The following is a 22,461-nucleotide window of genomic DNA, read 5'->3' on the forward strand; positions in this document are numbered from 1 at the left end:
GCTGGGAGCCGTGGAGGGGCTCCAGGAGGAGAGATGAGGTGTCCTACGGCTAGGACGTTCCAAAAGACTGGAGACGCCTATGTATTGACAGATAACAGTCCCTACGGCTGAAAGGCAAGCCACCTCGAAACATCTGGAGTGCTCGAGAGTCACCAAGAGAGAAGGAGGTGACCGGAAATCCGGAGACAAGAGGTTCACATTTCCTCTCCCACATTCTCCCCGGGGAAGGGAAGACAAAGCAAAGCCTGTGCTGAGCTGGGACTGCCTCAAGTCCCAGGAAGCGCTCATGAAAGCCAGGGACCTACCACGGAGGAGCCCGAGGGCTGGGAGGCCCTCCCCGAGGCCAGCTCATCTGGGGGAAGGCAGGCGGGTGTGGGAAGAGCCATGCCCAGGCCACATCCAGCCTACCTACAAGGTCCTCAGGAAGGAGGAGACCACTCCCGTCCTGGGGTTTCCCGTGCATGGGCCGGCCCCCTGGCTCAGGCTGGGTGAAACCACAGCGCCATCCTGGAAGGAGCGCCAGTGGCTCTGAGGCTGGTGGCAGCAACCTTGTGAGTTGCCCAAGTTCACAGGCTTCATGGAACCAAAGCAGACAAAGAAAGATCAAAACTAAAACCTGAAGCCCAAGGGGGTTTGGGAGCTCCTCCGGGTGTGGACCGTGGGTCCAGTGGACTTGCTGGTCCACAGGACAGCCAGCTCCCAGCACAGTGGCATCACCAAAGATGAGCAAGCACACTTTCCTTCTGGTCAGAGTGTCTCCTGCCCGCAAAAGAGGCCTGAGTGAGGGGCGCAGGGGCCATCCAGTTTCATCCAGCCGGGGAGGGCTTGGTGGGGGCCTCACCTTCTCTGTTCCTGCTGTGTTTCAGTCCAGGGAGGCCCCCTGCCCTCTCCCCGCAGGGCCACGTCCCAGCCTGGTGGTGTGGGCTGGAATGCAGCAGAAGGAATGCAGGGATGTGGTCACCAAAGTCCAGGGGAAAGACCAAAGACACATAGTACACCCAAGTGTCCTGAGCCCTATTCCTCCTCCAGTGGGGACACCTGCCTCCAGCGGGGACTTCAGGGCAGGGGATACTGTCCGTTTTGAGAGGGGCACAAAGGCGAGTCCCTGGGTGGGAGGGGGCGGCCGGGGCCTGGTCAGATTGGTCCTGAGACTGCAGCGGGGCCCAGCGTCCGGAGGGAGGGCAGGCAGGCTGCAGGAGGGATCCTGCGGCTGCTCCCAGCTGGCTCTGCACAGCGCAGCCCGGGCAGCGTCCCGGGTACAGAAGTGACTTGTCCACACGCTGAGGCTGCCCTCCTCCCAGCGCTCCCCCTCAGGTAGCATGATGCTGGGCCATGTCCGGGGGCTGTCCCCACGCCCTCCCACCAGGCACTGCGGCCCTCAGCCCTGCTCCAGGCTCTCGGTGGGCTGCACCATGGCGTAGCTCCCCTGGCCCAGGGAGAGTTGCCGGCTGAAGAAGGACGTGCTGCGCTTCGGTTTCACCCGCTTGATCTGCTCACCTGTCGGGGAGCAAGAGGGACATGCTGAGGGGAGGGGACCCAGCCCCAGGGGAGCCCCTTCTGGAGCCTGTTCAGGATGAGCTCTCCTCTTCACTCCTGCCGGCTTTGAGCCTCAGCCCCACCCCAGCTCTCCCACCAGCGACAGGACACGTGGGGTGGGTGGCCAGCCTCCAAATCAGAGGCCACCAGGGTTTGCATTTGATGCTGGGCCTGCTGTGCTGTCTAAACCTGTTCAAGAAGAGACCAGAGAGGTGTACAAACTTCCAGCTGTAAGTCACAGGGATGTAATATATAGCATATGGAATATGGTCAATAATATTGTAATAACTCTGTATGGTGACAGATGGTAACTAGACTTATGATCATTTTGTAACATATAAAAATACTGAATCACTATGTTTGTCAAAATCACTATATATATCACAATATATAATATATTGTATGTCAACTATAATTCAATTACAAAAAAAAAAAAGAAAAAGAAGAAGAAAAGAAGAACAGGCCAAAACCACAAAATACCTATAACATATACTACGGGCTGAAGGTAACCCTCAATGAGCTAAAAAGACCTCTTTTTCTTTGGCCTCACTGCGAGGCTTGCGGGATCTTAGTTCCCCGACCACGGCCCCGGCAGTGGAAGCCTGGAGTCCTAACCACTGGGCAGCCAGGGGAGTCCCTAAAAAGACTTCTTAAAAGTTAAAAATTTCAAGCCAGGTGATCAAGGTTAATATCAACAGTCATAAATCACGTTGATAAGGTACCTTTGATATGATGTAGTAAAAATGGCATGTTACCTCTGTGATCTTCCTCCCCCAAACCCATAACCCCATCTAATAATGAGAAAATCATAAGAGAAATTCCAATAAAGAGGCATCCTACGATATCCCTGACAAGTACGCCTCGAGACTGTCAAGGTCATCAAAAAACAAGGAAAGTCTGAGTAACTTGTCACAGCCAAGAGGAGCCTAAGGAGACATGACAACCAAATGTAGGGTGGTGTCCTGGATGGGACCCTGGGACTGAAAAAGGACGTTAGGTTAAAACTAAGGACTTTAGTTAATAATACTGCATCATATCGGTTCATTAATTCTGACAAATACACCATATTAACATAAGACGTTAATTTAAAAACTCAAGCCGCAAAAGAAAAACAGGCAACAGAAATGAACAGCAACGCAGGAAGAAACTGTACGTGATCAAGCGTGTAGAAACGATGCCACTTCACCAGCATCCAAAGCCTAACTCCAGTGAGTTCTCCGCCCCTCAGGACGATAACACCCTCACATCGTGGGTGAAGGTGGGGAAGGCAGGTGCCTCCTTTCCTCCTGGGACGGGCACAGTGGGCACACACTTTGACCCAGCAACCCCGTTTCTAGGAATTTATCCTGAGGAAACAGTTCAGATTCCAGGTAAGGATTTGGCTGCAGGTATGTTGTTTGTAGTAGCTGAGAACTAGAAATACAGTCAGCCCTAGAACAATGCCAACCCTCTGCGCAGTCGAAAATCCCGGTATAACTTATAGTTGGCCCTTCGTATACCCGTGGTTCCTCCTTATCCACCGATTCAACCAACCACAGATTGTGCAGAACTACAGTATTTACTGCTGAAAAAGACCCGCGTGTAAGTGGATCCGCGCAGCACAAACCGGTGTTGTTCAAGGGTCAACTGTAACTATGATGTCCAGCAACAGGGGATGGCGGGGGAAGGGGCTGAGCTCACTAGGAGAGGAAGATAGCAACTGTGGTAACAAGTGCGTCAGAGAAAAATTATAAATTATTTTGCTTTTTCCGATGATAAAAATGACATGCTTGTAAAAATTTAAATGCCAGAACGAAGCACGAAGAAAAAAGGAAAGTTACAGCAGCTGATGGCTGCAAAGGGGTCTCTCCCTCCTTGTGCACACGGACGCCGTCTCGCATGCTAATGAGCACCTAGTACCTAGTACTCGTGCCTGATTTTCTCCTAGTACCTGATTTTTTCTACTCAGTGCTATTTTGTGAACATCTTGCCATTTGAAAACCAAAAAAAACCCCTTTTTATTTTGGAATAATTCTAGACTTACAGAAAAGTTGCAAAGATAATACATAGAGTGCTTGCATATCCTCATAAGCCTCTCCTGTGTTAGCACGGTCCGGCTGTTACCACGGTCTGTGTCATAGATAAGAACACTGGTACAGCTTTATCAACTAAGCAGCAAACCTGTGGATTTCACCTGTTCTTCCACAATGTCCGCTGTCTGTTCTGGGACTCGATCCAAGACACCACAGTGCACTAGGGTACGTATGGCATCTTTACCAGCTGCACTGATCCCACAGGGTGTGGGCCCATCGTTCCTGTACCCACACCTTTAATAACGGACACTGGTAGTTTCTACTTTTTCACATCTGGACACGTCTGCGGACGCAGCAGTGAGAAGCGACGGAGAAGGGCTCTTACTGCCGGAGCCCCAGAGGCCTCAGATTCCCTGTCGCAGAGCTCAGACGATGGGACACCTGTGCCCAGCCTGCCCCCCAGGCCCCAAGCCAGGTCCTGCCGCTGGAGGCTAACTCACCAGGTCTGGAATTGCTCCCCACCTCCCTACCCTCCAGAGCTCCCCATGGTGTGCGTGTGCACGCGCGTAGGTACACGTGTACACCGCGAGGGGGTCACTCACCCTCCTCCACGTAGTCGATGGTGGAGAGATGCTGGATCCGGCTGCACACCACGCTGCCCTGCCTCCGCAGCTGGGGGTGTTGAGTTGGGGGTGGTGAGGAGCCAGGGGCCGAGGCCGGGCCGGCCGCGCTCTCCTGAGGGGTGGCGGGCTCCGCGGCCTGGCTCAGCTCGATGCAGTACTCGATGAGGCTGCTCATCAGCTCGGCCTGGGGAGGAGAGGGGGCCGGCGTGAGGCCTGGCGGGGGGAGCCCTGGCCCAGGCCCACCTCTCCCTACCTGCTGCAGAGCCAGATGAACCGAACCCACAGCCCCCTGCCCTCTGGTGGGGGAGGCAATGAGGAAACCAACACCCTTTACGCAAGGAGAAGGAAGGGGGGTGTGCTCTGTGGGCCAGGGGCAGGGGAGGCCTCCCATGTTGGGGGACTTCAGGGGTCAGAGATGGGCTGGGAAAGAAGGAACACTCTAGTTAGAAGGCGCAGGTCGGGAGGGAGGAGGGGGGCAGGGCTCTCTGGGCCTGTGCGTTTGCTGAGAGAAGAACCCGCAGCCAAGGAGAAGGCGGTGGTGAGGTCACCGGGCGGGGAAAGCGGCCCCCTCCGGGCACGTTCTTCTAAAGTGACGTCTTCTCAACAGACTGGAAACGTTACGCATGTTGACATAAAAGGTGATGTGACCAGATGTCAGCGGGCACGGTCTGGGCACCATATGGCGGGGATGGCAGGGGATCACAGACCCACAGACAGAAAGCTGCCAGCAGGTGGTGTCGCTTAGGCAGCATGTGTTTATGAAGTGTCACCCCGCTGCAGGCGGCAGGACACAGCAGGGACTGAGGTGGACAGATGCCTGCCGCGTGTCCTAAGAAGAGAACCCGCTGGGGAGCAGGGTCAGAGGCCAAGGGGGCAGCTGGTGCCCAGCTGCCCGATGGGGTGGCCCGAGGCCTCCCCAGAGCCACACAAGCTGCCCTGCGCAGGGGGAGCAGGGCAGGGAACCGTGCACAGGCGGGTCCGGGCTCCACACCGGCCTCCTCGCCTCCCTGAGGGAACTGCGCTGAGCTGAGAGGGGCGCTGGGCAGCGGGCAGCCGGTGGGGACAGGCCCTGAGCCCTCTGAGTTTCTCTAACACCGCTTGATGCTCCTGAGGTTCGGGGACGCTGCCGTTATACCTCAGCCACATCCGACAGAATGAAATATCCACTCGGGATATAACTCAGCAAACTAGAAATGGACGGGAACTTCCTTAACCTGACGACAGGCGTCTATGAAAAACACACAGCTAACACCACACCTACTCAGAGCAAGACGGAATGCTTGGGCTTCCCTGGTGGTGCAGTGGTTAAGAATCCGCCTGCTGATGCAGGGGACGCGGGTTCGAGCCCTGGTCTGGGAAGGTCCCACATGCCGCAGGCCCGTGCGCCAGAACTGCTGAGCCTGTGCTCTAGAGCTCGCGCGTCACAGCTGCTGAACCCGCGTGCCACAACTACTGAAGCCCGCACGCTTGGAGCCCACGCTCCGCAACAAGAGAAGCCACCGCAATGAGAAGCACGCACACCACAACTAAGAGTAACCCCCGCTCGCCGCAACTAGAGAAAGCCCGCAAGCAGCAACAAAGACCCAACACAGCCAAAAATAAATAAATAAATTTATAAAAGAAAGAAAAAAAGACTGAATGCTTTCCCCTCAAGTCAAGGATGGCTGCTCACACCTACTCACCACTGTAACAGGGGTCCGAGGCAGTGCTATCAGCCAAGACAACTGAGAGGCAAACAGACTGGAAAGTTAGAATACAACTGTCCCTGTTCATAGACAATGTAACTGTCCACACAGAAAATCACAAAGAATCTGCAAAAAAGATACTAGAAATAGTGAGTGAGTTCAACAGGGTTACAGGATAAAAGGATATATGGTAACAGAATCAGCTGCATTTCTATAGACCACAATGAATAACTGGAAATTGAAATTAAAAATAGTACCATCTCTGGTAGCACCAAAAAAGGGGGAGGGGGAGATAAATCTAATAAAAGATGCACAAGACTTGTATGCTGAAAACCATGAAATGTTAGTGAAAGAAATCAAAGACAAATAAATGGAGATATAAAATAAATGGACTGGAAGATTTAAGAACATCTTTTTAAAAGACATTTTTTAGGAAAAAACATCAAGTTATAGACTGAAAGAAGACATCTGCAAAATATATATCAGATAAGGGACCGGTAGGCAGAATATATAATGAACTCTCACAGCTTGGTAAGAAAACAACCCAATTTAAAAAATGGATAAAGGAAAAAAAAATGGACAAAGGGAATCCTCTTGCACTGTTGGTGGGAATGTAAATTGATACAGCCACTACGGAGAACAGTTTGGAAGTTCCTTAAAAAACTACAAATAGAACTACCATACGACCCAGCAATCCCACGACTGGGCATATACCCTGAGAAAACCATAATGCAAAAAGAGTCATGTACCACAATGTTCATTGCAGCTCTATTTACAATAGCCAGGACATGGAAACAACCTAAGTGTCCAACGACAGCTGAATGGATAAAGAAGATGTGGCACATATATACAATGGAATATTACCCAGCCATAAAAAGAAACGAAATTGAGCTATTTGTAGTGAGGTGGATGGACCTAGAGTCTGTCATACAGAGGGAAGTAAGTCAGAAAGAGAAAAACAATTACCGTATGCTAACACATATATATGGAATCTAAAAACAACAACAACAAAAAATTGGTTATGAAGAACCTAGGGGCAGGACAGGAATAAAGATGCAGACATAGAGAATGGACTTGAGGACACGGGGAGGGGGAAGGGTAAGCTGGGACGAAGTGAGAGAGTGGCATGGACATATATACACTACCAAACGTAAAACAGATAGCTAGTGGGAAGCAGCCACATAGCACAGGGAGATCAGCTCGGTGCTTGGTGACCACCTAGAGGGGTGGGATAGGGAGGGTGGGAGCGAGACGCAAGAGGGAGGAGATATGGGGATATATGTATATGTATAGCTGATGCACTTTGTTGTAGAGCAGAAACTAACACACCATTGTGAAGCAATTATACTCCAACAAAGATGTTAGAAAAAAAAAAGTAAAAAAAAAAAAAGGACAAATGATTTGATCAGACATTCCATCAAAGAAGACCTATGGATAGCAAATGAACACATGGATGGATAATCAACATCATTAGTCATTATGAAAATGCAAATTAAAACCACAATGACTTATCACTACCATACAGTTATTAGAATGGCAAACAAACAAAAACTGACCACACCAAGTGCTGGGCAAGGATGCGGAGCTACTGGAACTCTCAGACATTGCTGGTGGGATAACAAAATGGTGCAGTCACTTTGGAAAACCATTTGGTAGTTTCTAGTAAAGCTGATTATATGTTTATCATACAGTCCAGTAATCCCATTCCTAGGTATTTATGCAAGAGAAATGAAGGCACACGCCCATACAGTAGCCTGTACTCAAATGTTCAGAGCAGCTTTATTCACAAAAGCCCCAAACAGGAAACAACCCAAACAAGTGGGTGAAGAGCTGACCTGCAGTGTATCCATACAACGGAATACTATTCAACAATCAGCAGGAACGAACCGCTACACCACGAAATGTGGACGAATCTCAGGAGCATGAAGCTTAGTGACAGAGGCCAGGCTCAAAAGGCTGCATACAGTATAGATACTGCAGGGCTGCACCACTATTTGTTTATCTATCTACCAGTTGACAGACGTTTATGTTGTTTCCAATTCTTTGGTTATGACAAACGAAGCTGCTATGAATATCTTAGTATAAGTCTTGTGTGGACATATATCTCCATTTCTCCTGGGTAACTATGATGCATGTGTTTATGACATTCTGGAGAAAGCTGAACTCTAGGGATAGCTAAGGGGAGCTGTCAAGTAGCGGGTGAAGAGGTGAGTCTTAAATCAGAAGCAAAATGTACAAAACAATTAAAAAAAAAAAAAGCACAACCCCAAAGAAAAATTGGCAAAAGACCTCAATGAACAGGGTATCCAGATGGTGGATACACACATAAAAGATGCTCAACCTCATTAGTGTGCGTGTGTGTGTGTGTGTGTGTGTGTGTGTGTGTGCTGTCAATTAAAACCACATGGAGATTTGGGGGTGATGGAAATAATGCCAATTAAAAAATGGGCAAAAGACGTGAATAGACATTTCCCCTCTAGAAAGATACATGGATGTATCTAAGCATCTCCATAGCTCGCCTGTGGTGGCAGTGGTTACAAGGGTGTGTGAACGTGTTAAAACTCACTTTTATTGTAAATTATACCTCAATAAAGTGACTAAATAATAAAGGAAGAAAACACAAGGAGATACTCCTCCTCACCCACCAGACTGGCTGAACGTTCACGATGACAGTACTAACTACTGCCGCAGCCAGCATCCAGCCACCGTGGGTGAACGCCGAGCACAGCACCTGCCTGTGACCCGGCCTGTCGGCTCCTGGGCGCGTACCTGGACGCGCACACAGAGGACATGTGCAACACTGACCACGCAGCACTGTCTGCAACAGTCCCAAACTGGAGACCCAAGTGCCCGTCCGCTATGGTATGGAAAAGTCAACAGCAGCAAATTCACATGTGGGAACACCCGAGAGCCGCATGAAAGACCAAAGCACTGCCACCTGCAGTGGGGACGAGGATGGAGCTCACAGACACAGGGCTGAGCGCAAGACACCGGGCAGAACAGAACACACTGTGGGAACCCACTGCCCTAAGGCTCAAAACCAGGCAGAATGACTCTGGGGTGACACAAGTCAGGATGCGGAGGTCCCTTGGTGGGGGCAAGGCTGGGAGGGGGCTCAAGGGGTCTTTCTTAATCTGAAAGGTGTTACATGGGTTTCTTTGGGGAAATTTGTTGAGATTAAGAGCTGGGGGGCTTCCCTTGTGGTGCAGTGGTTAAGAATCCACCTGCCAATGCAGGGGACACGGGTTCGAGCCCTGGTCCGGGAAGATCCCACATGCCGAGGAGCAACTAAGCCTGTGTGCCACAACTACTAAGCCTGTGCTCTAAAGCCCGTAAGCCACAACTACTGAGCCCACGTGCCACAACTACTGAAGCCCACGCGCCTAGAGCCCGTGCTCAACAAGAGAAGCCACCGCAATGAGAAGCCCGCGCACGGCAACGAAGAGTAGCCCCCTCTTGCCACATCTAAAGAAAGCCCGTGCACAGCAACCAGGACCCAACGCAGCCAAAAATAAATAAATAGATTTATATATTGAAAAAAAAAGAGCTGGGCACTTTTCTACATGTATATTATAATGCAATAAAATGTTTACTTCAAAAAGAACTCTACGGAATTCCTTGGCGGTCCAGTGGTTAGGACTCCGCACTTCCACTGCAGGGGGCATGGGTTTGATCCCTGATCGGGGAACTAAGAGTGATGTAGAAAATGTGATGTCATCAGCATAAAGGTTGGGACGGCCGAGTGTTCAAAGACGAGAGAGGGAAGAGCTAGGACAGGGAGAGAACTCCCTTGCGAGGCCCTGGAAAGGAGGCCCAGCAGGGGAGACAGGGGGAGAAGGGCAGGAGGTGGGAGGGGCCCGTAGGGCCCAGGAGGGGAGCCTGCAGGAGCAAGAGCAGGCACCGGGTATTGGGTGTAGCAGGGCAGAGGCTGCTGGGGTTGGAGCAGTGCGTGCAGCGGTGGGAAGGAAGGCGTAGAGGGAGCAACGGGAGAAGCCTGGCTGTGGCGGGCCCCCAGGAGGGGGCATGTGCTTTCACAGGAGTCCCTGGAGCCCGTCTCTGTGCTTGGGGCGGAGAGCAAGGAGGCCCTGAGTCCTGGAAGGGCTCTCCTGGAGAAACCAGGGTGGGAGGGGAAGGGGCGGGGATGAAGGTTTGGCTGGGAAGACCAGGTGCCCAATGGATGAAAGTGAAACAAAGGCAAAGAGGGGTCTTAGCCATTCCATGCCTGCTCGTCACCTGAGAGCCCCGCTCACGGGGGGCTCAAGGACCGAGGGAGCCAGTGCGGGCTGGTCACACAGTACCGGGCAGCCCTCCACCAACCACTGCCCCACCACCTGGCCAGGCCTTGCGAACCCGCAAGGGTGGCTCCCAGTCAGCAGGAGCTGGCCCCCTGGTCCCCAGGCCCTCAGCAGCCCTCTCACCTCCTTGCCACCCAGCCTGGAGCCTCCAATAGTCTGGGACCCCCTGAGCACACCCTCCCCGACCCCCATCCCCACCCCCGGTGCAGGCAACACCCACCACTACCTGCTTGGAGTAGATCTTGAGGAGCTTGTTGACCGGTGTGCCCTCATTGTCCCCGTCGAACTCCAGCCACAGGACAGACTCCTCCTCCTCGGGAGAGGTGTGGTCCCACGACAGCTCCTGGAAGCGCAGGCCCAGCAGGACGTGCTGGCCAGTGGGAGACACAGAGCTTGGACTCCTTTGGGCAGAGGCCTGCTCCCCTGCCCCATCCCACGCGGGCATCGCCAGGAGGATACACCTGGCCAGGCTATTTACCTCCAAGGCTGAGCCTAAATTCAGGTGTCAGTTTCTCTCAGGAGAAGAAGCCCCGCTTCCATCAGACCCTCAAAGGAGGCTGTGGTCCAGGGAGGATGAGACCCCCTAAACCACGCACTTCTCAAGCTCCTGACAGCTGGGGTAGTGACTTGGGGAAAGGAAGGTGGGGAGGGGAGGCCTTTCCCCTGCGATCAGCTGGTTAGCATCTCAGCAGGAGGCCGGATGTGGGCCCGGCATGTTGGGGCACAGATGCCCAGGAAGGGCTGGGATCCCTCCCTGGGGACAACCAGAAGTCTCCCCCAAACTTCTCTGCTGGCTTAGCAGGGACCCCTGTCCAGGCGCAGAGAGGCCCACAGGGCAGGCTGCCGACACCACCTCCTACACAGGCAGCCGAGACAACCAGCACCAAATGCAGGAAGGAGGGCCCCCAGTCCCGCAGGAGAAGCTCCCAGGGCTTCTTTGGAAAACCACCAGCTAGTCTCCAGCCACTGGCCAGGCAGAGCAGCCAGGCCCTACCAGACTCTCCGCCTGTCTCCAGCTGCAGCCTCCCCCTGTCCACGCCACCGCCCTGCCTAGCAGGCTGGGCAGGAGAGCTGACCCACAGCAGACCCAGGGAAGCCCCCGGGATGACAGTGGAAGCCCCAGGGACATCTGAGGGAAGGAGGCCAGACAGGCCGCCCACCTGCTCCCAGGCCAACCAGAAGCCCAAGGGAACCAGGAAGGCCTGGGTAATGACCCCACTCCCTTCCTCTCCAGTGAGGCCCCCACTCCAGGTCCCACCCTGAAGGAGCAGCAGGTACCTTCTCCCTGCTGTCAATGACGTGCACGCCCTCCAGACTGATGGCCACAGACACTGGCTTTTGCCCTCCCCGGTGCAAAAAGCCCTGGGCTGGTTTGTCAATCTCGCCGTGGAAGAAGGCAGACCTGGGGAGGGAAAGTGGGGTTAGGCCGTCCCCTCCAGCAGCGAGAACAGATGGCCCAGGGTCTGCGTTCACCCACCAGGGAATGCTCTGGCCAGCCCCTGTCCCAGGCACCTGAGAAGCTTAAGCTGTTTGGGTGACGGAAGTTAAATGGAAACCCACCCCAGGGGAGGGAGAAACTGAGGGGGCGGCGAGAAGCAGGCTTCGTGGAGGTGGTGGCATCTGAGCTGATCAGGCAGGAGGAGGAACTGGGTGGCACGGCGAAGGGTGGGCACTGCAGGCAGAGGGTAGAGCATGAACCCGGGTGTGGGACAGAGCAAGTTACGTTCAGGGAACAGCCAGGAGCCCAAGGGCTCAGGGTCTGCAGGTTGTGGTTGCTGGAGGTTGGGAGAGCCCCGCTGCCCACCGTCCCCCAGGGGCTGCCCAGGCAGAGAAGCAGCTTCAGGACTCGACACCAAGAAAGGGAAAGGGTGCATCAACCTTAGGACACCCACCCGCTGAGCTGTCCCTCCTCCATCCTGCCCTGCCACGGCCTCTTCCTCTCCTCTGGCTGCCCTGGGCCTTCGCCCACACGCCCCCTCAGCCCTGGCTAAGCCTGAGCCCTAGTTAAATCCTGCAGCCCCGGGCTTCTCTGGTGGCACAGTCGTTAAGAATCCGCCTGCCAATGCAGGGGACACGGGTTCGAGCCCTGGTCCAGGAAGATCCCACATGCCGCCGAGCAACTAAGCCTACGTGCCGCAACTACTGAGCTTGCGCTCTAGAGCCCGCGAGCCACAACTACTGAGTCTGCGTGCTGCAACTATTGAAGCCCACGTGCCTAGAGCCCGTGCTCCGCAACAAGAGAAACCACTGCAATGAGAAGCCTGTGCACCTCAACGAAGAGCAGCCCACGCTCGCTGCAACTAGAGAAAGCCCGTGCGCAGCAACGGAGACCCAACCCAGCCAAAAATAATAAAAAAACAAAATAAATTTATATATATATAAAAAAATCCTGCAGCCCCGAGGACAGGACTGGAGACAAGCACGCTCTACCTTCAGTTCCAAGAGCACGCCCCGGTGCTCCCACTCCAGGAAGACTCCCACAGGCTCGCTTCAGGGCTGGGACTCCTAATCCGCTGAGGAAACTGAAGCAACCCAAACAGCGGCCACATGCATCTCGCTCACCATAAAAGCTAAAGACCTTTTGCCGCCCCACACCCACACTGCTGCTCCGCCTCTGGGCTCCATCTCACAGCGCAGCTCCTGAGGAGCTGGTTACACTCACTGATTCTTTTTCTCATTGTCCTCCACCCACTGCTACCCCCAAGATGCTGGAGCCAAGGTCAACTATCAGCCACTCGGGACCTGTTGAACTTGACCTTGAAGCAGCAGCACCTGAGGCTTGGTCACTCCCTCCTCCTCAACACCTCCTTTCGCAGCGCTGGTGCAGACCCTCCCGCCTTGCTGGCCGGGCTCCTTCTCTGTCTGGTCCACACTCACTTGCTGGGGCTCCTGGTTTCAAACAGCACCTGCATGCTGATGACTCACCCATTACCCAAGTCTAGACTCAGAAACCCAAATGCCCGCTAGGATCGCCACCTGGGTCGCTGGAGAGCATCTCAAAATCAACACGTTCAAGGACAAGCCCCCAAACTTCCCTGACCTGCCCCCCGCCACACACCATCCTGTCTCAGCTGATGACAAGGCCACCCTGCAGCTGTTCAGGCAGAAACCTGGAGTCCTCTCTGCCTGCTCTCCTTCACCTCCTGTACTGCACATCTTGCAAATTTCTTCAACTCCACCCTCAACGTCTCTGGAATCTGGCCACGTCTCCCCTCCTGCGGTACCACCGTGCGGCCTGAGCCACAGTACCCTGTGGAGTACGGCCACTGTCCTCACGGGCCGTCCAGCTGCTCCCTTGCCCCCCTGTAGTCTGTTATAGGCTTCTACTGCTTGCTGTCTCTCTCGCCACTAGAACAGCCTCTTCACGGGCAGGGACGGCGGTCTCTTTTGTTTACTGAGGCGTCTCCAGCACCTAGAGGGTGCGGGCACACAGTAGGCACACAAGAGCTATTGGCTAGACGTGCCTGCATGAATGAGATCTGGCTGAGGGGGAGGTGGGCAGGTCCATGGACCACGTGGCTGCGGCAGGCGGAAGGAGAGGACCTGTCCAGTGTCCTAGCCCGTGATGGGGAAGGCGGAGGACGAGTGTCCAGCCTGGGACCCGCGGGGCCCCAGGTGCTGGCATCCGGACACACCTCCCGTGAGGACAGAGCTCAGCGGGAACGGAGATGGGCTCACAGGCCGTGAGGGAGGGACAGTGGGCCTGGGGCTGTGGCCGCGGCCAGGGAGCCGCTCACCCGTAGAAGGGCAGCTCGTGGCACTTGAGGAGGTAGGCGCGGTAGTGGGGGCTGAGGGAGGCCTCGTGCTCGCTCTCGCTGCCGGCTACCTCCTTCACCCTGCGGTAGGCGTTCAGCAGGCCCTGCTCGCCAGTTCCGGCCTTGGTCCCACGGCCCCGGAGGGCAGCGAAGAGCCCGTGGCCCCGCTTACAGAGGTGGGCAGGGAGGAAGGAGTCCAGCTTCTCCCTGTGAAGGAAGGAAAACAGGGCCCAGCATGAGGGCGGCTCCATGCCTGCGGGCTGGGGAGGCACCGAGGTTCCCAGGGCGTGGGGAGGGCAGGGGGCACCCTGCACACGGACCCCCGGAGAGCCCACTGCCGAGAACCCTGCAGCATGAGAGGCCTGAAGGAGAAGTCAGGAGACCGGGATGAGAGCTGAAACCAGGCCCACCCCAGAAGCAGACTGTGGCCAGAGGAAGGTTTCAGTTTCTAAACTGGTGATTTCGCAACCAAGAAGTGGTCCTAGAGCTATCAATGTTCTGTTCTGCCAAATAGGGAAGTAAAAAAACCACCAACCTACAACTCAGCAGCACAGGTTCACGAAGGAAAGGGCATTTTCAATCACACACACAGAGTCGGGAAGCATCCTGGCGTGACGGCACCGTTCTTCCCCCTCAGGCAGCCCCCTGACTCTGGCCAGGCACTGGCCCTTCCAGGTGGACTGCAGCCAGGGCCCAGACTACGAGCAGTGAGCGCCCTCTCCAAGTCTATGTCTCCACGTTTAAATAAGGACACGGATCCCTACTCACATGGACGGGTGCTGGCAGGCGCCTGGCATGTGGTGGGTGCCAAACAAATATGGCCGAGGTTGTCACTGTCACCAAAGAGGGGAGGGGTCCCCGCAGGGGCTTCTGGAGGACCAACACCCCGGGCCATGGGAAGGGATGGCTGGCCCTGCAGCAGGGCTGACGCAAGGAAGGACCCTGATGCCCAGAGAGGCCCAACTGCAGGGCGGCATGAGGAGGGGTATCCAGGGGGCTGCCCCCACTTCTCAGGGCTGCCGTAGGCATCTTCATCATCTGTCCCCCAACATCCCTGCTTCCAGCCACAGTGCCCACTCGTCATTGGAAATCCCGCCTTCCCACTGTCAGTCCACAGCATCTGTGCAGGCTCATGGCAGGTCCTAAGGGAGGATCTGGGCCTCAGCCAATCAGCACTCTGGCCACTCTGTCTCCTTTGGGTGGACGTGGGCCCAGTCACCAGATGAGTCTTAGAACTCTGGTCACGTGAGGGATGAGGTCTCTCCTTGCCAACGTGCAACTATTGTGGCCACCTGGCCACCACGAGACAAGAGCCTGTCTGACTGAGAGCTGGCCCAGGGGACACAGGGCTGGGCGAGGAGAGTGAGGACAGGATCTGTGGGTTGGGGGTACCCAACTGGAGCCCCTGCACCTCAATCACCCCAGACCCATCCATTTCTTGACAAAGTCCCTCAAGTCCAAATAGTCTGAGCTGGATTCGCTGTCACTTGCAATACGACCAGACGTGCCCATCATGAGAGCCAGGATTTCTACGGCTGCCAGCCTCCAGCCAGCTCAGCTGGGATCACTCAGGCTCCACTGAGCCCAGGGTAGCCCCTGCTGGGCCCCGACACAGGGCCCCGTCTCTGTGCATCCTCCCCCCGCAACACAACTGTACCCTGAAGGGCTGGTGTGGGTTAGAGCCCTGGGTCTAGGACAGGCTGTGTTCAAAGTTCATCTTCAGGGCTTCACTGGTGGCGCAGTGGTTAAGAATCCGCCTGCCAATGCAAGGGACACGGGTTCGAGCCCTGGTCCGGGAAGATCCCACATGCCATGGAGCAGCGGAGCCTGTGTGCCACAACTACTGACCCTGCGCTCTAGAGCCCACGAGCCACAACTACTGAGCCCATGCGCCACAACTACTGAAGCCCGCGCGCCTTATAGCCAGCGCTCCGCAGCAAGAGAAGCCACCGCAATGAGAAGCCCGCACACCACAAGGAAGAGTAGCCCCTGCTTGCCGCAAGTAGAGAAAGCCTGCGCGCAGCAATGAAGACCCAATGTAGCCAAAAATAAATAAAATAAGTAAGTTGTTTTTAAAAATTAAAAAAAAAGACTACATAACTGTTACCAGTTTAAAAAAAAAAAAGTTCATCTTCTTTGGAAATATCTCTAAACCTTAAGATCACTGTCCACGGAGCTCAGAGACAGCCTGGTCTGCTTCCAGGGTAGCTCAATCGTCACGACCCCAGGCCCTGCCAATTCACACAGCAAAGAGCACGGCTTCTAGAGAGACGGGTAGGAAGCACAGAGCCGGCATACTGGAACGTCCGGGAAATGGGGCCTCGTCCCTGGAGCTCGAGACTAAGTGAGACTGTCACTGACAACTGGGACTCAGTATTTGGCCACACCCTGGCTGCGACCCCCCAAAAAGAACAAGCCCAACTCCCCCTGACCTCACACGGAGGCCGGGCTCCACCCTCACACACCTCTGGGGGTCCTCTCACGGACGTCACTTCCCCTGTCTCCCACTGCCCAGGCCCCTCAGCCCAGAGCAGACGAGGAAAAGGAGGTTCAGAGAGGTGGGGTGACTCACCCAAGGTCACACAGCGTCAGGGCCTCCTGACTCCAGGACCTGGCAAGACCACTTGTAACCAGGATTCCGAGGTCACCCTCCCCACCTCGGGCCCCTGCCTCAGGTCACGCTGGCCCTCACCTCAGGGCACAGGCAGTGGGCTGGCCAGGCTGGTAGGGCCCAAGCTGCACACGGCACACCAGGGCACCCAGGGCCTCGCAGTCCTCCACGTCGCATGGGTACCGAGCGGCCAGCACGTTGCCCTTGGCCTCCTCGTAGAGCAGCCGCAGGACCTCCTTGTCATGGATCTGCAGGCCGGTGTGGCAGGGAGGGGTGGCTCAGCTGGGAGGGGCACCAGTGTCCAGGGGTCAGGACAAGGGGAGGCTGGACACAGGGCTCCAGACCTGGGTGGTACCGCCTGGGAATCCCTGCCTCACCTGGAGCTCCCGCCGTTTGGGGAAAAACACGTTCCTCCGGAACTGCAGGGAAGGCTCATCTGGGGAGAGAGGAGGGGGTCACCGGCTGGCCGCCCCACGCAGCCAGCTCTGCCCTCTCCCCGACTGGCCCAGTCTCCATTCCCCAAGCCTCCTCCACCACCACTCAGAAAACCCCCGGGCTGTCCAGCGATAGGGGGCGTGGCTTATGGCAAGCTGCTCACTGTGCCCCCAGCCCACCCCTCCTGGGCTCCTCTAAGGGATCCCTCCCTCCTCTGGGGGAGATGCCGGCCCTGCCTCTCAGCCAGGGCAGCTCCACCTGCCAGGGGAGGCCTGGCTGGGCCCGGGGTCCGTGCTCCAGACCCCGGTGGGCCCGAGACAGGGACGCACAGGCAGCAGCACTGACCCATGGCCACGTCATCGTCCGGAGCGTCGGTGAATCGCAGCAGCAGTTCCTGCCACTGGCGGCCCAGCTTGTAGGGCTGGTGCTTGGGCTTCAGCTGCACCTCTGCAGGACGAGAGGGGAAGCGGCCATGAAGCCCTGACCAGTGCAACTGCCACCCACTAACAACAACAACAAAGCAACGATGACGCAGTCATGACCGATATTAACTGAAGTAGGCACAAAGTGTCCAGAACCATTTCAAGTGGTTAAAGGCAACTACCCTGCAATAACCCTACCCTCATTTCATCCAATGAAAATGAGGCTCAGAGAAGAAAAATGAGGCTCAGAGAAGTTAAGGTGCTTGTCCAAAGTCACACAACAGGGACTTCCCTGGCAGTCCAGCAGTTAAGACTCCGCACTTCCACTGCAGGGGGCGCGGGCTCGATCCCTGGTCTGGGAATTAAGATCCCGCATGCAGTGTGGCTCAGCCAAAGAAACAAAAAGAAACCCAAACAAACAAAAAAAACAAAGCCACACAGCAATGAGAGGGGGTCAGGTTCCAGGCAGAGTCAGCCTCTGACTGTTCCCTACTGTGCCCAGGATGGGCTGGAGCTGAGAGGCTGTGGCAGACGGAAGGTGCTGGGGCCGGTGGTACAGATGGCTCCAGCACCGCCGTTAGGAAGCAGAGCCCAAAGCTGGTAACTGAGGCCCAAAGGGCCAAGGGGCTGTTCTCCCCTGCTCCTGGCCCTGCCTGGGCCTCTGCCCGGCCAGCCTCCACCCCAGCAACTCCCCTGGGGACTCTGGGCGCCAGCTGATCTTCCATCCTGCAAGCTCCCTGCCTCAACGCCATGCCACCCAGCTGCCGCCAGAATCAGTGGCTCCACCAGGAAGCACTCCTGGCAACTTGCTCCTGGCAAGCCTTCCCGGCACACTTCAGACCGTGAGTCCCCTGAGGGCAGGGACACTTTCACTCCTGTTCCTCACCGGACCCCTAGCATCTAGCTCTCCGCCCAGTACGAGATTGTGGGCGGGCTGCTCTGTACACACTTGTGAGACGAATGAGGTGAGTGGCTAGCTGGGACCCCGGGACACTGTCCACGGTCCCCAGCCAGCCTCACCCCGAGCCCCAGCAGCTCAGAGGACTCCCGTTATCAGAAGAGGACTGCGCTGACCCTGCCGTCCCACGCTTCCAGATGGGGCCTTCCTGCCTGGGGGCTGTCACCCCAACGAGACTGACAGTCCCTGGAGCCCTGTTCCATGCACAGTGACAATGGCATGCAGAAGGTCAAACCCTCCCAAACATCCACCTTGAAGGGCGGCTCCAGCAGACAGCACCCCGTCCCTGGGGCATATGTCACCCACTCCGGGCGTGGTGCGGGACAACAGCTCTGAGGGCCCGAGTCAAAGCTGAAGTGGCCTTTCAGCCTTCCTGAACCCAGCGTGGGAACAAAGTGGGCGCTGACGCTGTGCTGGGGCCTCTGGGATGGGGCGGTGCCCCAGGGTGACCCACGGGCCACACAGGCAGCCCATTCATGTTCCGGTGAAGGGGGAGCAGGAATGCGATGACGAGGGAGTGGGGGAGGAAGTGAGCTGCCCCACTGCAGGGACAGGGAGCCTGAGGTAGGGCAGGGGCCCCATGAAACCACCCCCAGCTTTGCAGAGACACGAGCCAAGGGGCCCGCGGTCCTGACCAACAGCCAGAAGCGTGAAGGAGGGGCAGCTGAGCTGGGTGGGGAGCAGCGGAAAGAGACGGATCAGCAGGAAGAGGGTGGGCGAGAGCAGTAGCTGGGCAGGAAGCTCCCACTAGAGGGTGGGGGTGGGGAGACAGGCACTCCCTCTCCGACCATGTGGGCATACCCTCCCTCCAGGGCACAGGCACAAACTCCTAGGGGCCCAGGGACCAGGCACACCCTTCTTGCCCCTGTTCCTCTACAAGGGAGGGGAATGAGTGCAGAAAACATGCCTGGTCCCGGCACCAGCTGGGGCATCCTCTCCTGGCCCCTCTCCTGACCAAGCCAGCAGGCTAGAAGCCCTATTCTGAGGCCCCAGGGAGCTCCCCATTCCCCCCCACCTCATGTCCCCCAGGCCTGCGGGCTGGAGGGCTCCCACTGCCCTCACTCCCACTCCACCCGCCCGCCTTGGGATCTCAGCCTGAAAGGGCAGGACAGGGTGATCACGGGCCAGAAACCAGGCAAGGCTGGAGGCCCCCTGCAGAGAAGCTGGGTTCCCACTCATCCTCCCCACCCTCAGGAAAAGTCCCATCCTCAGGGGTGGCTGCTTCCTGGGCCGGGTCCCACCTTCCTCCCTGCCTCCACGGAGCAGGATGCAGCTCAAGGAGGCTGGCTGGGGGCCACCCAGGCTTTCATTCTGATCTTGGTCCCACCACTCACTGGTCCCATGGCTCCAAACCTCAATTCTTCATCTGCGTGACCAGGCTGGGCCATGAGGATAAGGTGAAACTCTGCTTGCAAAATGCCAGCTCAGGCTGTGGCACAGACCACGTGCTCGGTGAACACGCGCCCCCTCCCTCCCTGTCCGCCGCCCTCACTCCTCCTGATGTGCAGGCTCCAGCAGCACTGAGGCTGAGGGGTAGGCTTGGCCCCTCCTCTGTCTCCAGCACAAAGAAAAGAGAGGCGGGGGCAGAGGAGCCAGGCCACCTCTCAGGGCTCTGGGTCCTGAAAGCCACGGCCAGCTCCAGGACACAAACACGTCCCACCTTCCCCCGATGTATAGCGGCCAGAGGTTCCAGAAGCTGCCCCTTCCTTCCCCACTGGTCAGCGCCCTTCCAGCCGTTCCCCCTGGGCTTCTCACTGCCAACTCTTACCCAGCAGAGGGGAGACAAGCCAGAGCGCAAAGGCATCCAGGGCAACATCCGGGAGCTGCAGGACCTCACGGACGGCCTGATGCAGCTCATGGGCAGTGAGCGAGGGCAGGTTCTCCACGGCCAGGGGCACCATTGTGTCATCCGCCAGGTACACCAGCACGTCGGCTGCTGCGATGGAGGCCAGGCAGGGTCAGCTGGGCCCACTGCCCAGGCATGCCAACCAGGCACCCTCCACTCCCCGCTCTGGGGCTGCAGCCCCTACCCTGCAACCCTTGGGGTGACCAAGGTTACATTCCAGAGGCAGAGCCCCAGCATCCCCTAAGGACCCCGTGAAGAGTGCTGTCTGTTAGGACTTACTGAAGACCCTCAAACCACCCAGAAACCCAGCAATTCCAGCCCAGGGACCAGCCTAGACCCACCCTAACCCCCAGAAGTTCAAAATTAGGGCTGCTGCACCCACACACACTCCCCTGGCAGCCCCAAGGACTCTGGTGTGCTTCTCCCCCGAAGGAGAACATTCTACAGGTGGGACTGAGGCAGAGATAGATTGAACCCATCCTGAGGTTACCGTAGTTAGTAAATCAAGCAGGGAGGGAGAGAGCTATCACCCTTAAGCAAATCACTGTCTCCCTCTGGCCCAAGCTAACATGGGGACAGAGGATTCTCAAGGCCACCCCAGGGTAAAGCCAGTTCCAGCGCTCAGCTTCCTTGGGACTCTTTAAGACTCAGGACTCAACACGATGGCCTTTCAGTGTTAAACAGAAGTACAATCCAAAAAGTTGAGTGTTCCCTTGTGACAGCCTGTGGGATGCCTATTTGGAGCCTGGAGCCAAAAGGAGACCCTTGAAAGAGCAGCCAGATTCAATTCTCCATCACTGGAACCACAGGTACCATGAAGAAGCACTCAGCTTCGAGGCCAATATACTCGGGGTTCCAATCCTGCCTGGCCTCTGGCTAGTTGACCGATTTCAGAAAGTCAGTGTGTCAAATGCCTCAGGTGCAAAGTATAGCTAATACCTGACTGACTTGTCACTTTTCCACACCTCAACAGACCTTATTTGTTAATTAATAAATAAGATTCTCTTCACTGAAAGAGATGACAAACCAGGGCCACTTCCTCAGGGCTGGGGCCCTAGGAGGGTACAGCGGGGAGAAGACTGGGAACAGGGACCCACCTCGGACTCCCACGGAGGACACGCTGCTTCGATGGGACCGATCAGCGGGGCCGGGTTGCCCCCCATTGCCTTCTGTTCCGTCCATCTGCAGAGGGAAAGAGAAAAAGCAGCTAGTGGAGAGTCCGGAGCCCTTCAAGCTCTCACTGAGTAAGGAAGGGGTCCCGAACTGATCTACGAAGGTGAACAACCAGGGCTGGAGGCACTGGTGTGCTGACTAGCGCGGTCAGGGGTGGGAGTCCTCAGCCAACTGGAGGTCGGGGCAGGTGGAAGGGGTCGGGGCCATGGTGGTCAGAAGACGGGTCAAGTTCGGTTCGCCGGGGTGCCCAGGCACGGCACGGCGCACCCCCGTCCGGGGCGGGGGCCCGTGCAGGGCGTCGCCGCTCTCTCACCTTGCAGGGACGCAGCGCCCGCCGCCTCAGTCCAGGTTCCTGCCCTGACCCCGGCCGCCAGCTGCTGCCCCGGCCTCACCGCCGGCCGGCACTCTGAATCCCACTTCGGCTCCAGCTCCCGGGGCTGCTACGCGGAAGCAGAGGCGAAGGAAGCGCCGCACACGGCCCCGCCTCTCCGGCCCGCAGGAGCCAATCGGAGCTCGGGGCCGCCGCGCACGCGCCCTGCCTGCCGCCCACGCGCTCACGCCCCTCGCCCGCTCGCGCCTATTCCGGCGTCACGCCTCCAGCTTCTTGTGCCTGCGTTGCGAAAGTTCCTCGCCACCTACTCGAGTGACTGGAGGGCCAGTGGCCCACACAAACAAGGGTCCCGTCTCTTGGCCTCTAACAGGGTGTGGCGAAGGTTCAAGGAAATCGGGAATGGGGGCGGGAGCTCTGGCGCTCAAACGCGTGTGACTTTGGGCCGGTCCCCTCACCTGTAAAAGGGAGATGCTTCGTGGCTGCGTATCATGGAGCCACACTGTGCTGGGCGTTGGGTAAAGGTGACGCAAGCCGCCGCCTGTACTGCAGCGCCTCGAGGCCGTGAGGGGTGGTAGGCTCTCCGCGGTGGTCAGGGGACAGGGTCCCTGTCCCCGCTCATCCTGGACAAGCCCCTTCACCTCCGGGCCTCAGTTCCCTCGTAAAATGAAGAGGTTGTACTCGATGACCTCCAGAGATCCTCAAATTACATGTCGGAAATCCAGGCTGGGCACACCTGTTATTCCAGGGAGCAGTCACATGAGCCTTCACGATCTTGGACA

At 56.7% G+C, this 22,461-nt stretch overlaps 2 protein-coding genes across 8 annotated transcripts in view; one reads left to right on the forward strand and one right to left on the reverse strand.

Moving 5' to 3' along the window:
* On the reverse strand, window positions 1–21,807 carry FRMD8 (FERM domain containing 8). Of its 7 annotated transcripts, none has more exons than XM_060158675.1 (12): window positions 21,665–21,807; window positions 21,276–21,360; window positions 20,101–20,268; window positions 17,298–17,399; window positions 16,895–16,953; window positions 16,599–16,765; window positions 13,889–14,113; window positions 11,430–11,553; window positions 10,378–10,521; window positions 5,854–5,895; window positions 4,151–4,355; window positions 1–1,497 (listed from the first exon to the last, which is right to left on the reverse strand). In XM_060158675.1, exons 2-12 carry the CDS (start codon window positions 21,358–21,360, stop codon window positions 1,379–1,381), a joined length of 1,440 nt encoding a protein of 479 aa, XP_060014658.1. In that variant the 5' UTR covers window positions 21,665–21,807; the 3' UTR covers window positions 1–1,378. The 7 variants fall into 7 exon arrangements, with proteins under 7 accessions (XP_060014658.1, XP_060014656.1, XP_060014661.1 ...); XM_060158673.1 differs by having other exon boundaries at window positions 17,211–17,399; XM_060158678.1 differs by lacking the exon at window positions 20,101–20,268.
* Window positions 21,557–22,461, forward strand: part of SLC25A45 (solute carrier family 25 member 45) — an 11,721-nt gene continuing 10,816 nt past the window's right edge. The window contains 2 exon segments of the mRNA XM_060159907.1: window positions 21,557–21,579; window positions 21,672–22,053. Of these exon segments, the coding sequence (XP_060015890.1) occupies window positions 21,557–21,579; window positions 21,672–22,053 (405 nt within the window).

Source organism: Lagenorhynchus albirostris, chromosome 9 (genome assembly GCF_949774975.1).
Source record: "Lagenorhynchus albirostris chromosome 9, mLagAlb1.1, whole genome shotgun sequence".
Taxonomy (NCBI): domain Eukaryota; kingdom Metazoa; phylum Chordata; class Mammalia; order Artiodactyla; family Delphinidae; genus Lagenorhynchus; species Lagenorhynchus albirostris.